General features: G+C 37.7%; 1 protein-coding gene across 1 annotated transcript in view; it reads right to left on the bottom strand.

Moving 5' to 3' along the window:
• Positions 1–16,281, bottom strand: part of Cftr (cystic fibrosis transmembrane conductance regulator) — a 152,084-nt gene that overhangs the window by 72,175 nt on the left and 63,628 nt on the right. The window contains exon 11 of the mRNA NM_021050.2: positions 15,249–15,440. Coding sequence (NP_066388.1) covers positions 15,249–15,440 — 192 coding nt within the window. The remainder of the gene's footprint in view (positions 1–15,248; positions 15,441–16,281) is intronic.

Below are 16,281 nucleotides of genomic sequence, written 5' to 3'. Positions count from 1 at the left end.
CAGACCTCCATCTGAGCCGTCTGCCACATGTACACACTCACTCATCCCTAAATTAGTGTATAAACATGTATATAGGTATTGTTATATCTTAAAAAGATAACGGGAACTGAATAAGTTAGAGAATAATGTGTGCAAATTATACTGTATGTGAATTTTAAAGCTGAACTGCATATATGGGTGTAACTTGTATTAAATGGATTGGAAAAATACATATTTCATTATTCTATTTGCTGAATCTTAGAGTTTTGTGGCACAGTTTTGGTGATGCTATCCAGGCTTTTAACATTGAACAAAATAAGAACACTGAGACATACATGTTCTCTTCTATAACATATTATTTCTAGGAATTGACTTTCAATGGTATGAAAGTAGATCTGCCTACTGAGCCAAGGTTTGAACTGTTGTTTATGGACTGAATCCACTCGTGAAGAGAAATATGGGTAACTTTCACTCCGTGAGTGAAGATTTCATGCTGCTGAGAGTGAAATGAGGGACAGGCAGCGGGGATCTACTGAGATTGCACTCATTACAGCCTAATACATCAGCACGCCAATATCCTCCTTTAATCTGAGCACTTGGTTTGATTACTCAGTTTATGCCTCATCCGTCTGCAAATTTATGAGTACTTAACATTCTGTTTGATTTAAAACAAAGCACTCTGTTTTGCATGCATCGTTAAACATTGACCTTTGCTGACTACTAAGGATACTCAAATCTGGTAATATATTTATCTTAAGGGTGTTGGTTTCAGACTTCATAGATTTTCCCCACCTGTAAAAATCACAATTTAAAAACTGTTATATCACTCGTGCCTATCATGAGGATTTGTTTTTAATCTTTATTTTTATGTCTGAGACTATAACATAATTACATTTATCCATTCCCTCCCTCCCTGCAAACCCTCCTCATCCATCCCTTCCATTTTTTCCTGGTTTTTGTTAATGGCATAGATAATGCATAGATATTCTTTTTGAAATATATGTATATACATATATTCTTTTTGAAAACCCCACACATTTATACAATGCACTTTGATCATATAAATCCCACAGTTTCCTCCCTCTAACGCCCCCTTCTACACCTTACCCCATTCTTACTCAAACCTTGTCTTTTTATTTTTATCAATAATCCCCTTAGTTCAACTAGTGTTGCCCAGTATGAGCATGGGTACATGACCATCCATTAGGGTGTGTTGTGAGCTCTTTAGAATGCTGCACGAGCACACGTGGCTTTTAGAGGAAGCCTGGCACACAGCTACAGGGGCTACTTTTCTTTGTTAATACTGAAAATTCTCTGGAAATTTTTTTTGGGGGGTGAGGGGCATTTATCCATAAAACTCCTTGAAGAAATGCATCTATTGGAATAAGGGTCCTAGACAAGGGTATTAGATAATATTTGACGATAAAATTAGCTATAAAATATTCTATAAAATTAGCTGTTGGATTTTCGTTTAGGTTTTTTTTTTTTTTAAATTGGTGCTATGGATGAAATAGAGGCCCTTGCACATGCTTATTAAGTGTCCAGAAGAATTTTGTTTAATAAAAGAAAACTGTCTTATCCTGAAATATAAACTTATGTAATCAAAGACTACTCTTATAGAAGGAGAACATTATTAACTTTTCTTTCAAATTATTCTCTATTCCCAATTTTAATTTATTTTAATTTTTTGATATTTTATTTATTTTTTCGGTGTAGTTTATCTACAAATAACATCAAATATCTGCCAAACTAAGGTGAGGCTCTTGAGCTAATTCACAGAAACTTTATTTGTTTAAAATTGCTGCACCTGTGGTGACTCAAAGGCATCTGGAAGGAACCTGGGTTTCTGCACTTAACCCTGAACAGCGGTGCTCGCCAGGGCCTGAAATCCTCATCTGACACTTGTTCTCTCAGGTGGTTGACTTCCTTTATTACAGCCTCGTCAGAAAGGCAAATGTCAACTTCAAAGCAGACTGTGCACACAACACAATGTGTGTGTTTGAGGTTGTAAAACACTTGAAAACGCTGAGATAAGCACACTGGAGAGGGTCAAAGTAATACTATAATAAGTGTGCAATAAAGATTAACTTACTTTATCATTAAGGACTAGAGAACATACTTATTGTGGTATGTTCCATTTATTCACATTTACCACTGACTTCTCTTAGAAATTTAGAATTTATCATCTTGGTATCCTTCAACTATATCAAACAAGCCAGAAGTTATTAAGGAAACTTGTTAATATGAACCTCATTTGCTCTGACCTGATCACACAATAGAGCCATAATGATCTAGGCTGTTATACTAAGAAAGAAAAGGGAAAGATATAGAAGAGGAGGTGCTTTTTAGAAGGGTGGGGTGTTACATTTAATAGTCTTGTGTAATTGAGCAATATTTGCTGAGTTTATTTGAGCTTCCTGTAGCTTTGAAGATAGGAAAATACCATAAACTTTTATATGGCTGGCTTATCATTTTTAGAACAACCTTGACAATACAGACGCTTGTGGGAAGAAGAGGGTGGGCACAGTGAGAAGCCAGGGTTAAGGGAACATTAACTTCAGGGGAATGCTGCTCAATAAAGCATATCTCTAACGGTGAATCACTGGATAGTTAATGCCATTGTTAATAAGGCTTAAAAAGCACAAAACACTGCTTTGTTTTGTGCATACAGAAGATAGCCAATGGAAGAGAAAGGTAGGAAAAACAGGTAGGAAGAAGTCAGGATGGGAAAATGGGCAGCCAAGAAAGCACTGGAAAAAGAGAAAAATCTAGTGATCATTTCTACATAGCTTATTGTACATTTGAGTGTGGTAAGCAGATACCTAGTAGACTCTGACAGAGATCCACAGATGTAAGCCTCATAACAGAATGCAGACACTAAGGAGCTCATTTAAATTGGCTTATGTCTAATAAATAAGATAGGTTGTTGACATAAGTCAAACTTTATTACAAATAGCTGCATGAAGAAACATTTTCAAAAGACTAAGCTCTGCTAAAAAGGATGGTGGTGTAAGATTTTTCATCGATTTAAAGATAAAAAGATTTACCTTCACCAGTGAATAGTAACCAAGTTTATAGCAGAAAAAAAAAACACTTAACATCATCTTTATTATAACAAAGAAAAATATAAATATTGATGTTATAGTAGTTGCCATCAACACTAAAGGCTCTGGCCTGGAAAGATGGTGCAGTGGGATAAAGCACCTGCCTCACAGGCCCAACAATTTGAGTTTGGATCCCCAGGATCCACATTAAAACTAGACGCCCTGAGTGTCTGTAATCCCATTATGCCTGTACTGGAAGATGAAAAGTAGAGCAGGAGAACTGCCTGAGATCCAGTAGCTCACAAGCCAACTAGCCTAGTGTATATAGCAACAAAAGGAACAACTCTGCCTCAAACATGGTAGACAGTAAAGCTCAGTACCCAATGTTGCCATCTGACCTCTACACATTTACCATGATATGCACACATCCTCATACAGAAGAGAGCATATATATATATATATATATATATATATATATATATATATATGTGTGTGTGTGTGTGTGTGTGTGTGTGTGTGTGTGTGTGTATAAAATCATAACACAAACTAAACTGTTTTATAATCAGTTTTCATGTGTGTATGTATGAATATAAATATAGCTATTGCTATTGTGTACTTCCTTGTGTTATAGATCTGGGTTTATATTCAGAATGGATAGCTCAAGCATTCTTAAGAGAGGAACTGTAGAGTGCAGTGATTTTATGTGTGCAGGGAAAGAGTGTCCAGAAATAGAAAAGTGCTGGGATTCCTGAACTCCCCTACAGCTAGAGAATGATATGGGAACTGGATTTCTCTGGCTTTTACTAAATGAAACCAACCAACCAACCAGCCAGCCAGCCAGCCAAAAATCCTTTCAAATGCTATTCAGTGTCTGTAATCCTATTATGCCTCATTCAGACTCATTTAGTCATAGACTTCTGGATAGCACGAGCTCAGATGCAAGGAAACTCTCTAAATAACTCCTATGGCATTGGCAGTATGGATATTTAAGTGGTACAATTCCTTATTTTCTCCTCTAACTATACCTATCCCTAATGCTAGGACAACTCTAATGCCTGGGGGAAAGAATACCATACTTCAATAGAACATCTTGTGTTATCTAGACTATGTTCCCCAAATTATTTTCTGGTTCCTATTATGAAGTCTCTTATAACTCAGATTCTTAGAAGAGCTTCAAACCCCACTACCTTTGAAGTTCCCAACTAATCTCTTGTCTCTCAAGAGCTGCCTTCCTGTGAAAAGTCTATCTCCTTTGAGTAAAATGTAAGCTGAGAACAAAGATCCTTGTCTAAGTGTGTCCTTTGTTCTAAAGCAATGATGCCACAAGGAAACGTAGTAAAAACTTTCCAACGAATATGGAATTCTTTAATTTCCCACTACACTGACCTTATATTTTCATATGTAATATCTTATTTTCATTCTCTTAATTCTCCAAATGAAGGTGCCCTTCATGTACTGAGCTCAGACTAACAGCCTGCTCTATGGATTGGCCTTGTTGTGCTGTAAGTCATCTCTGCTCTTCTGCACTGAGCCTTTGGGAGATCCCCTCCGCGGAGCCTCCTATTGCCACTCAGTTGTGCTTATTCTCTTAATTATCAATTAGCTCGAGTATTACATGTTTAGTTGTTTTAGATATTTTAAACAAATATTCTACTTATATACCTTACCTACTTTTTGCCCTTCTTAGTTTCTATACATTTTGATAGAATGTATACATCACAATTCTACATCCCTTCCAGATTTCCATAATGAAGCACAATGCTTTTATTGTGTCAACTTGCTCAGCAAATAGCACCATCATAGAGAAGTATTCATAAGACAGAATGTCTCAGACAAGATGAATAGGTTCTAGAGATCTACCCTGTAGCATGGTGACTATAGTCACTATTACATCTTATATTTTATGCTCAGTGAATAGTTTTTAAATTTGTGTTTGTTTGTTTGTTTGTTTGTTTGTTTTAACAGTCTCACTGTGTAGCTCCAGCTTGCCTGGAACTCACTACACAGACAAGGTGGGCCCTGACTTGGAGAATCCTTCTGTCTCTGTCTCTCAGATAGATAACCGAAATTATCTATCTGCCAGCAGCTTTGCTAGTCATTTAATTGAGAGCATGATAACTATACATTATAACTGAAAACATCTTTGAAAAAGGTAATTGTGTGGCATTACCTCCTACTTTAAAGCCTTTGGTGAATCTCCTAAGCTTTAAAGTCTGAGTTCCTGAGTATAGCAGAATGGGTTCTGAGAATGTGACTACCTTTCCGTTCCCCAGTTCGCCCCTCTTCACACAGCCTTTCCTTTACAGATGCCCATGCTTACTCTACTATATGCACAAGGCTCCCCACGTTGCCGGGTACAGTATCTTCTTTTGGTTCTGCACCCTTGTACATTCTGTTCCCTTCCTAAAATGTTCTTCTGCTTCTTCATTCAGCTCTCACTTAGATGTCACTTCCTTGCGGGGAAACTTCCATCATCTTTTAGGAGAACATTGTTAACTTCCTAATGTATAAAAGAGCCCTAAGAAACATACGATACATTAACCTATGCTAATCTTTAATTGTTCTTTTCTATGAGGAAAAAAAAAAAAACCTCTTTTAGAGCAAGCATTGTGCCTTTCTTACCAGTGTAATTCCCAGAGTTTGGTATAATCATTAGCTTGATGCATATATTCAAAAATATTTACTGAATGAATATATGCCATCCTGCTATAAATTTTTGTAACAAAAATCTCACTATAGACAAGTTACTAGTTATACCTGCAGGCAACATCTACTGTGCTTATTGCACCATTGTGCTTATAGTGGGAGCTCAGTGAAAAGTTGCTGAGATTAACAACTTTCTTCTTCTTCTTCTTCTTCTTCTTCTTCTTCTTCTTCTTCTTCTTCTTCTTCTTCTTCTTCTTCTCCTTCTCCTTCTCCTCCTCCTCCTCCTCCTCCTCCTCTTCTTCTTCTCTCCTTTTTCTTCTCTCTCCCTCTCTCTTCTTTCTCTCCCTCTCTCTCTCCCTCACACACGCGCACACTTTCTCTTTCCTTTCCCTTCCTTTTCCTTCCTTCTTCCTTCCTTTGTTTCTTTCTTTCTTTCTTTCTTTCTTCCTTTCTTTCTCTCTCTCTCTCCCTCTCTCTCTCTCCCTCACACACAAGCACACTTTCTCTTTCCTTTCCCTTCCTTTCCTTTCCTTTTCCTTCCTTCTTCCTTCCTTTCTTTCTTTCTCTCTCTCTCTCCCTCTCTCTCTCCCTCACACACACGCACACTTTCTCTTTCCTTTCCCTTCCTTTCCTTTTCCCTCCTTCTTCCTTCCTTCCTTCCTTTTTTTCTTCCTTCCTTTCTCTCTCTCTTTCTCTCTTTCTCTCTTTCTCTCTTTCTTTCCTTTCTTTCCTTCCTTTCTTTCCTTCCTTTCTTTCCTTCCTTTCTTTCCTTCCTTTCTTTCCTTCCTTTTCTTTTCTTTTCTTCCTTCCTTTCTTCCTTTCTTCCTTTCTTTCCTTCCTTTCTTCCTTTCTTTCCTTCCTTCCTTTCTTTCCTTCCTTCCTTCCTTCCTTTCTTTCTTTCTTTCTTTCTTTTCTTTCTTTCTTTCTTTCTTTCTTTCTTTCTACAGGCTCCATCTGTGTTGTAGCCCTGGCTGTCCTGGAACTCGCTCTGTAAACCAGGCTGACCTCAAACTCAGAGACACGTCTGCCTCTATCTCCCACATGCTGGGATTAAGGCATGTGCCATCATACCCAGCTGATATCAATTTCTTTTTAATTCATCAATCTAAACCAAGAATAAGCAATATAAATAAAAGCACTTATCCTATCATCATGGAGTTACTTCTAATAGCTGTCAATGCTAGAACATTTCACCTATCTAGAGAAGACTTCACATTCAATTTAGCAAACACCAGGATTCCTTCTCTGGGTAAGCTTTTGTGAACATCTATAGAGTTACAAGTCTGGTAAAATGTCAAATTTTCCACGAATGTGAAGTTTAGCTAGGGTCTTCGGAGCACCATCCTGCATCTAAAATTATATTTTTTCTTGGTTTAAATAATATTATTCACCATCTAAATATGGAGAACTCTGAATCTGGGTTTCCTATACCTTAAAAAAGGTAGAAACTGGAAACACATAATAAGGATTTGTATAAAATTATTTTTATCTTTGTAAGTTTCCCTATTGTTTTTGTTTTAAATATGAAGGTCAGGCTTACATGTCATAGTTTCACAGTCTACTCATGAGGTAGTCTGTTCAGACAGTTATAATTATGTTCATAAGCTACTGCTCTGTTGACTTCAAATCTCACTAGGAGTGGCTATCCTGGTGCTATTTTGGTTTTTGTGACTTAAGAACTCTGATGTGTTAACCTGATAATTAGCACGGGAACTTCATGCGCTTAGGGCCTAAAGCCTAGCCTGCATTTTGAAGTCAGCATATTTTCACTCTACTGCAAACTCTTGGTGAAGCTATCACTAAATAAATCAGAAGAGACAACTCCATGGGCCAGTTCATGCGCGTGCTTAGCACAATGCTGCCATAGATACTCTTTCCCTAAATATTAGCTAGTACATATTTTTTAAGTTCCAAGGCTCAAATGCAGTGAAATACCAGTTCAGACTATAAAATATCATGGCATTCCCATTTAGTTCTGGTTCAGTAATTCTATAAGTATTCTTGGCTTCATGTTATAGTAAATAATATCTAGTGTTTCCTAATCACATATAATCAGTAAATTATAGGTAGTCCATGGTACGGTATAGTCAATGTGATTTATTCTGGTTGAAAGGGACATAGTTCAATGTGTTTCAAATATCTTCTTTAGATATACATTATGTCTGAGCTAGTACAATGCTGAGTCCTATGGCACTTATCTTCTCATTACTTCTAACTGTAAAGCTGTGAATTATCCAACTTGGTAAGTTGACTATTCAAAGGTTAAGTCTCACCTTCTCATAGGTTAGTCATGCAGAACATGGAGAGCCAGAGGTCAAATTCAAATTCAGTTAGTCATGTGGAATCTCTATGGTGGAATTTATTTTTTGGAACACCCTCATTTCTCAGCTTATTTCCCTCCCAACTTTTTAATAACTTCTTGCCAATTTCTCTCCCAAGATGGTTCTTCTTCTTTTTTTTAATCTTTTACTGAATTCTTGACAATTTTCTTCTCAGTATTTTCTCTAGCAAGTTAAATACAAAAACCACTAAGCAGCTATGAAAGAGAAAGACATGCACGATTCCTCCTTCTTCAGCTCACATAGTAATTTTTGCTGCAGTGCGTGTGTAATGGCTGTCATGACAGATACTTACTTGATGAGGATCATTTTGTGGTTTCAAAAGCATCACAATAATTTTGTGGAAACTGATTACATATCCTAAGCCCCTGACCTCCTTTGCACATTGCCCATCCTTACGCCCCACCATAAAGTATTATAAACTTTAATTACTTCTCCAAACCCAGGTACTTTTATAAGAAAATGAGTCACAGAATAAAGACCATCAAATCATTTATTGCTCAAACACTGGCCTGTCCAGAATTCTCTTGTCACTGGGGCTGTGTGAGGCAGAGAAGGTAGATGAGAGAACAGTGTAAGCCCTTGCTCTCTCTCAACACTGAAATAGGACTCTAATTTCATAAGACATGTTATTCTACTAGAGCTACATCACACTAGTTCTTCTCTCAAAGCTAGAACAGTCTCTAGTGCTGGGCCCTGAAAAGAAATGTGTCAAGGAAACCCTAATGGCCCGCAGAGGAAAATGAAGAGAGCCAATGGACACAAGGACGCAGAACAGTGTTTGCAAGTGACTCTCAATTCACCTAAAAGCCTGTTGTCTTAAAATCTAGACTCTAAAATTCATTTTTAAAAAGCAAAGCATGGAGATTTTTCCCAAAGGAGAGCTTAAAAGTAAAAAAAAAAACAAACAAAAAAAAACCCATAACATATTTATTTGAGACTTCATGCTAAAAATCATTCTATCAACAGAACCACCATGCCCTTCCCCCTTGAGCTGCCTCATCTAGTGAATAATTTCCAACAACAGACTGAAATCAGAAAACTATGTGAAATATGTTGTGCATGCTTTGCCCTTCCACACTCACATACTCCTGTGACACTGAGCATCACGACACACAGGGGACTTTGAAGATCTCGGAGTTGAACAAAATCACAAGCATGAGGAAGAGGATATCCCATCCCCATCTCTGATTCCAAGCCTTGATGCAGCACACTGAGAAACAGATCAACTTCAGCAGTCAGAATGCAAACAGAGTCATGAATGTCTGGGTTTCGCAAATGGGACCGTCCACAGATCATGCTGAGGGGTTCTTGTGTTGGTGCCAGCTCTTGAGCCACTGAGCTCTGTAGGTATACTGTGTTCCTGTGATCAAAATTCCTGCATTCTTAAATTGTCATTATACATACATACGTGTGTATGTATGTATGTATGTATGTGCATATGCACGTGTGTATGCGTATGTATATGTATATATGGTAAAAAGTGGCATAAAAAAGGAAAAAGACTTAGGGATTCTTTAAAATTTAAAAAAAGACGTTTTACTTAACATTTTATTTATCTAAGAAAACAAGGTATTTTAGTGTGTTGAAGTTCCTTATGTACCTGACCAAATGTGTGTTTATATAACAGAAACAAACATGGAAGTTTCAGTCACTGGACACAGGGGAGACTCCTGATGCTTTTCTTTGTAGTCAGACAAGCACAATCATCCCAAGCTTCCAAAAAGTGTGCTCATTCAAGAACCAATCTGCTCAGATTCTGAGACCACAACACTCACAGAACCTTTGCTGAGCAAAATTCTCCCAACCATCATGTTACCTCAAACCATTCCAAAACAGTCATCCAGTAAAAATGGACTATTCTATCAGTACACTAAATAGACTAAATTAAATTAACATTTTTAGAGTTGTTGTGTTCAGAACTTTACTCTGTAGTTCAAAAGATAATACCACAGCATATACATAGCTCATTGTAATACTACATTTGCCATTTTAAAGAGCAAAGGGATTTAAGAAAAAAGCCTTTCAAATGTTAACTAAAAGGTTCTAACTTGGTGGCAAAAAGCAGTGGCACAAAAGGAACAAAGACTTAGGGATTCTTTAAAATTAAAAAAATAGTTTTACTTCACATTTTATTTAACTAAGAAAAAGAAGGGTATTGCAAATTAAAGGGACAATCAACAACAATGACACCAATGGGCTTTTTAATGCAGAAGGGGAAAAGTTCAGGAGTCTCAGCCCTGGGCAAAGAACCACAGGCAGCTAAGGAAAGCTGAGGGTAGTCCAAGTAGCAACAGCTGAGGAAAAGGAGACCTTTAATTTCAACGAGAGCAAGATAGAGGGTGTGAGTGAGAGTGACAGAACAGTCTCAAAACTAAAACTAAAAGACAGAGCCTAGATAACACACAATGGAATGCATGAAAACAGAAACCCTGAGGGTTTGGAGACTAACTAGGCATATGATGACAGAGGTTCGGCAAGACCCTGAGTTCATTCTCCACTAGAGGAGGCTAGGCAGACACTGTCACACAGTTAATGGGAAGCTTTGGAGAGCAGTAAAAGTGAAATAATCTTTGAAAGCATAACAACAGGAAATGGTCTAGAAGTAATTGAAGATCTATGTATGCAATACGTTAAAAACGAAAATCTAGAGTGTATAACTATTTCATAACTATTTATTAAGCCCTTCCTAGTCCCCTCCATTGTTCCTTGTCAGCCACATCTGCGACCCTCTACTTTGTTCACTCTCTGTGTCCTTCTTGAGGCCATGACCTATACATGTCCATTTTTCTGACTGTTGTTTTAAAGATCTCAGATTTCTTAATCTTGAACCCATTTATACACTTTTAAAGACATTATTTGCAGAAATACCTTATTCTCCATGAATAACCATTTTTTTCACTGATGTCCTTTCCATTGAATAAAAATTACATAAATAACTTCCTATATTCCCACAATTCTTTTATATAACTGTTGTCTCTTGTACATCATGACCATAATCTGTGTAACTGAAATAGTTTCCTATTAGTCTCCCTTCTTCTAGTCACAACCGTGAACAGAGCACTATTGCCAATGATGATGACAGTAATAATAATAACTGGTGCTTTACTTATGGTGAACTTTCTATGTACTAGAGCACTTTACAAAAGCTATAGAATAGGCGATATTAGCTTCCTATTGCAGAGCAGAAAAGCCGAGTATTGGCACAAGTTAAATAACCTTATGACTCAGCTTTGTACGATTTCAAAGTCTATGCTATTTATGCTGTGCTAAGCTTCATGTGGTACCCACCTTAATTGTGCTCTCCATCATCCCAGAATGACAGGGACAGACTTCAAAGCTCTCACAGCACTCTTGCTAACAGTTCTCTAGGATAAACCTCCCAGGTCTGGTTCCCTAAATCCATTCCTGCTCATTCATTCTCTTTAATTGCACCGTGGCTCTATCAAGATGCTTATAATCCCTGCAATAGGTGGTTTCACACCTATTCATTTTCTTTTATACATAATGTTACCTTTCTTTTTGACCTGCTCTTCAAGAAGTCTTCTCTTAGAGAGGGGCTTCCTGAATTATCCAAGTAGGCTCAAATTTCACCACTGACTTTAACCCAACAACTGTCATAGCATATAGAAATTAGAACCTTAAGTTTGTTTCCCCCAAATTTATCATATAAATCCTTTATATGAGAGATGGTTAAGCTTTCATTTGCTATTCACCTTGACTCTCCTAAAGTAGACAGTTTTTATTGAAATTGGACAGAGTCACCTGGAAATAGAAATTTTTCCAGTGCAACTGGACTATTCATATCTGTGGGAAGTTGTCTTGATGGCTAATTGATGTGGGAGGGCCCAGACAACCTTTGGGTGGTGCCACTTCCTGGCAGGTATTCTACTTTGTAAGAGAAAGCTAGGTAAGTGTAAGCCTGCTAGCAAGACAAAGAACAGATGAGAATATAGCATTCTTTTTGGTTTCTGCTTCAAGTTCCCACCTTTAGTTCCTTACTCTGAGTTCACCAATGATCAACTGTGACCAGGAAGTGTAAGCCACATTATCCCTTTTCTCCCTGAAGATGTTTTTGGTCAAAATTATAGCACTGGAAATCAAACCAAAACAGTCGGACATAAAGGAATGACACATATAGTTTTGGGGGTCTGAAGATACACTAAAGTGGAGTGACTTCCAGCTCTCACCGACACTAAGCAGAAAGCCAGTGCATCCACATTCCAAACCTCCAGGCTCTGCTGTCATTTTCATTTCTTCCATAGATACCCAAATTTTGTTAACTATGTCACGTAGCCAAAAATTTAAAATGCCATTGTTATCATCTTCGCTATGACCAGTTTTGTCAATATTGATATCATATCAATGTCTTTTCATTATTCTTTGGTTTGGAGGCTCTTCTTGTCCTTAACAACTTTGTCTCTACAGAATTCACTTTCTAAGAACAACTGGCTCTCAAAGTATTTTCCTGCTTTTCTCTGTAGTGATATTATTCTATATTTCAAAAGAAGCAAAAATAACTTAGTGTTTACTGGAAGGATCTTATACCGAATGTTTCACTGGGCAACTATCAGTTACTCTAAACAACCAGACCCCATTTCCCTACTTCTTAAGTCCAGTCTGGCTCTCTTTTTTCATAGTTCCAATGTTCCTAATAAAGAACTCTTGGGCCGCTCGCTTTCCCTGTGAACCTCAGAATTCTACAAAGAATCACACCATCAGGAATATTATTACCCTTTTCTGCATGTGGAGGCTGCTATTTTTGGGTAGACCCTGATGGAGTCTCTCTGTTTCTTCTTTTTACTCCTAAAATATTCTCTTTTTTCCCCCATTTTTAACTAAATTCATTATTGGTCTGTTTCTATCACTCTTCAGGACACTGTATAAAGCACAGCAAGTCTAAGTCGATGAAAACTAATTGCTTTACATTAATTGCTTTACATTAAAATTTCCTTAGAGCTGCCAGCATAGCATGGGTACAAGGCCATATACTAGGATCACAGACTGAACTCTGAAGGTTAAGGCAGAGCACAGATGTGGGTGGGTGAAGTGGTTGAAGGGAGTATGAGAGAAGTTAAAGGAAAGATAGAGAGAGATGGATTAGATAAAACATACACTAGATATATGTATGAAATTCTCAATAAATTTCCTTTATGTAAAATGTGAAAAAGAAAAGGACCAGGAGAATTTATGGAGATAGATCAGTGGTTGCATAGAGTTACAGAGTCAAAGTTTGGAGCTGAGACAAAAGGATGGACCATCTAGAGACTGCCATACCCAGAGATCCATCCCATAATTAGCCTCCAAACGATGACATCATTGCATACACTAGCAAGATTTTGCTGAAAGGACCCTGATATAGCTGTCTCTTGTGAGACTAGGCCGGGGCCTGGCAAACACAGAAGTGGATGCTCACAGTCAGCTATTGGATGGATCACAGGGCCCCCAATGCAGGAGCTAGAGAAAGTAACCAAGGAGCTAAAGAGATCTGCAACCCTGTAGGTGCAACAACATTATGAACTAACCAGTACTCCGGAGCTCTTGACTCTAGCTGCATATGTATCAAAAGATGGCCTAATCGGCCATCACTGGAAAGAGAGGCCCATTGGACACACAAACTTTATATGCCCCAGTACAGGGGAATGCCAGGGCCAAAAAGTGGGAATGGGTGGGTAGGGAAGTGGGGGGGGAGGGTATGGGGGACTTTTGGGATAGCATTCTAAATGTAATTGATGAAAATATGTAATAATAAAAAATATTTTAAAAAAATAGGATTTGACTATTAATGAATATGGAGTTTCTTTTCAGGGGTTCTAAAAGGGTGGTCATCACTGTACCACTGTAACTATTCTAAAACACAATAAATCATACACTATAAAATAATTGTAATATGTCCTTGCATCCAAATGAAAGAACAATATATTTTGCTTCTCCTTCTCTCACTATTTTATTGATATATACTATACAAACCATATAATCCTCTATTATTAATATATACCATCCTACTATGAAGCTTTAACAATAAATACAATTTTCTTCATCTAAGCATTCCAATGATCTACCTGTGTCCAGAATGTTGTAAATACTTGTTGCATGGATGATCCACAGCTCTAAATTTATTAATAGTAATGTATAAATGCTATATTTGGATTATGTACATTTTGTAGATCGACTTTGATTACTCAAAATATCATCTGTGAAATCATTTATATGGGAAAATACATACTCAAGCAAAGCAAAATCTAAATCTAGCAAGAAAGTACCACCCTATCTCACCCCCACCACCCCCAAAATAAGCCAAGTAAGACTTATTACTCCCTCCAATTCTTGCCCAGAAAAACTCTTCTAAAAACAGATCTGGTAACAAGCCCAGAACACATCAACCCCCATGTTGTAGAAGAAGGACTTTTGGGAAAGTATGGCTATCTTCTTCAAGGTTAGCACAAGTTTCTAGGATAGCTTCTCTTTTCACTGTGGTCTCAAAGTGTACACAAAATACTCCTATTGAATTCATACAGACTTTTGGTTTGTTAGTTTTTAGCATGATCCTACCATGTGATCCAGACTGGCCTAGAACTCATTAGACAGCTAAGACTGGCTTCAACTTCATGACCTTTTTGCTTCAGTCTCTTGAGTATTAGGATTGCACTCATGAAGTACCACACCCCATGCATAAGGAATTTTTATTTTTACAACACCCAAACACACTTTAAAAATAAACTGCATCTATTTATAATTTTGTAAACTTAAAGTAGGAGCATGGTTTTATTCACTGACCCACCCACTCCAGCTTAATCCTAGGGGGTCCTTGACATGTTTACATTAACTCAATAGAGAACTAACTGTGTAATTTGGTTAGTCTGAAGACTGAATGAGCATAATCCATGTAGTGGTGTGAACGTGAAATACCTACAATGGGCTCATGTGTTTGAAAACATTATTTCCAGTTGGGGGTACACTGGGGTAGGACAGTGTTTACAACTTGGAGCTTTACTGGAGAAAGTAAGCTACTAGAATTAGGCCTTGAAGCCCCACTTCCTGCTGGCTGTCTGCTTCCTGACTATGGATATAACATGTCTCGCCATCTTCCCATTCCTGCCCCTCCTTTGCCAAGATGGACGGTATCATCCCTGAAAAGAATTTAAAATAAAACCCTTTTCAAGGTGAGTAGTCAAGCAATTTTATCACAACACTGACACAAGTAGCTAACACAATCAGCATTTTTCATAAATATGCTTACCTGCTGTAGTTGGCAAGCTTTGACAACACTCTTATATCTGTACTCATCATAGGAAACACCAAAGATGATATTTTCTTTGATAGTACCCGGCATAATCCAAGAAAATTGAGAGCAGAATGAAACTCTTCCACTGTGCTTAATAATTCCCTCTGAAGCTTCCAGTTCTCCCAAAATCAACATCAGGAGTGATGTCTACAAATAAAAACAACAGCTAAATTGTTTGATCAAATTACTTATCCCTTTCTTGCGTCCAATTATTCCAATCACAAGTCTCCCAATGTTTAAAGAGTGTAACTCATTTGATTAAAGATGTTTTAGTACTTCATGATACAGGGACTTTTCTAGGCATAAAAAATACAAAGGGGATGAAAGAGATCTGGGCAACATAGGACTAAGGTTCACAAAGAAGAGCGAGCCCCTACTTAAATTGCTGTGATCAGTTTGTAGTAAGAGACTGGTGACAGTGAGCACTTGCTGAAAGCTCTTGGGCTATGGGCTGCCCCTATGCTCTAACTACATGAGTGTGTTCATTATAATAAACTAACACAGATTCAGTCTTAGAAAGTACTTTCATTTTACTAGTATGAAAATTTGCTTTCATCTTTAAGAAATTATAAAAACATATGGGACTGAGCACAGGGTCCTCAATGGAGGAGCTAGAGAAAGGACCCAAGAAACTGAAGGGAAACAACAAAATGAACCAACCAGTACCCCCAGATCTCCCAGGGTCTAAACCACCAACCAGAGTATACAAGGCGGTACTCAAGGCTCTAGCCACATATATAGCAGAGGATGGCTTTGTGGGACATCAATGAGAGGAGAGGCCCTTGGTCCTGTAAAGGATCGATGCTCCATGTATGGGAATGCCAGGACAGAGAAGCAGGAGTGGGTGGGTGAGTGAGCAGGGAGAGGGGAGATGGGATAGGGGAGTTTTCACAGGGGAAACAAGGAAAGAGGATAACAGTTGAAATGTAAATAAAGAAAATATCCAATAAAAAACCTAATAAATGTTTTCTAAAAAAACTACAATAAA

Source organism: Mus musculus, chromosome 6 (assembly GCF_000001635.26).
Source record: "Mus musculus strain C57BL/6J chromosome 6, GRCm38.p6 C57BL/6J".
Taxonomy (NCBI): Eukaryota; Metazoa; Chordata; class Mammalia; order Rodentia; family Muridae; genus Mus; species Mus musculus.
The sequence above is the reverse complement of the archived record's forward strand: the minus strand, read 5'-3'. Positions and strand labels throughout refer to the sequence as shown.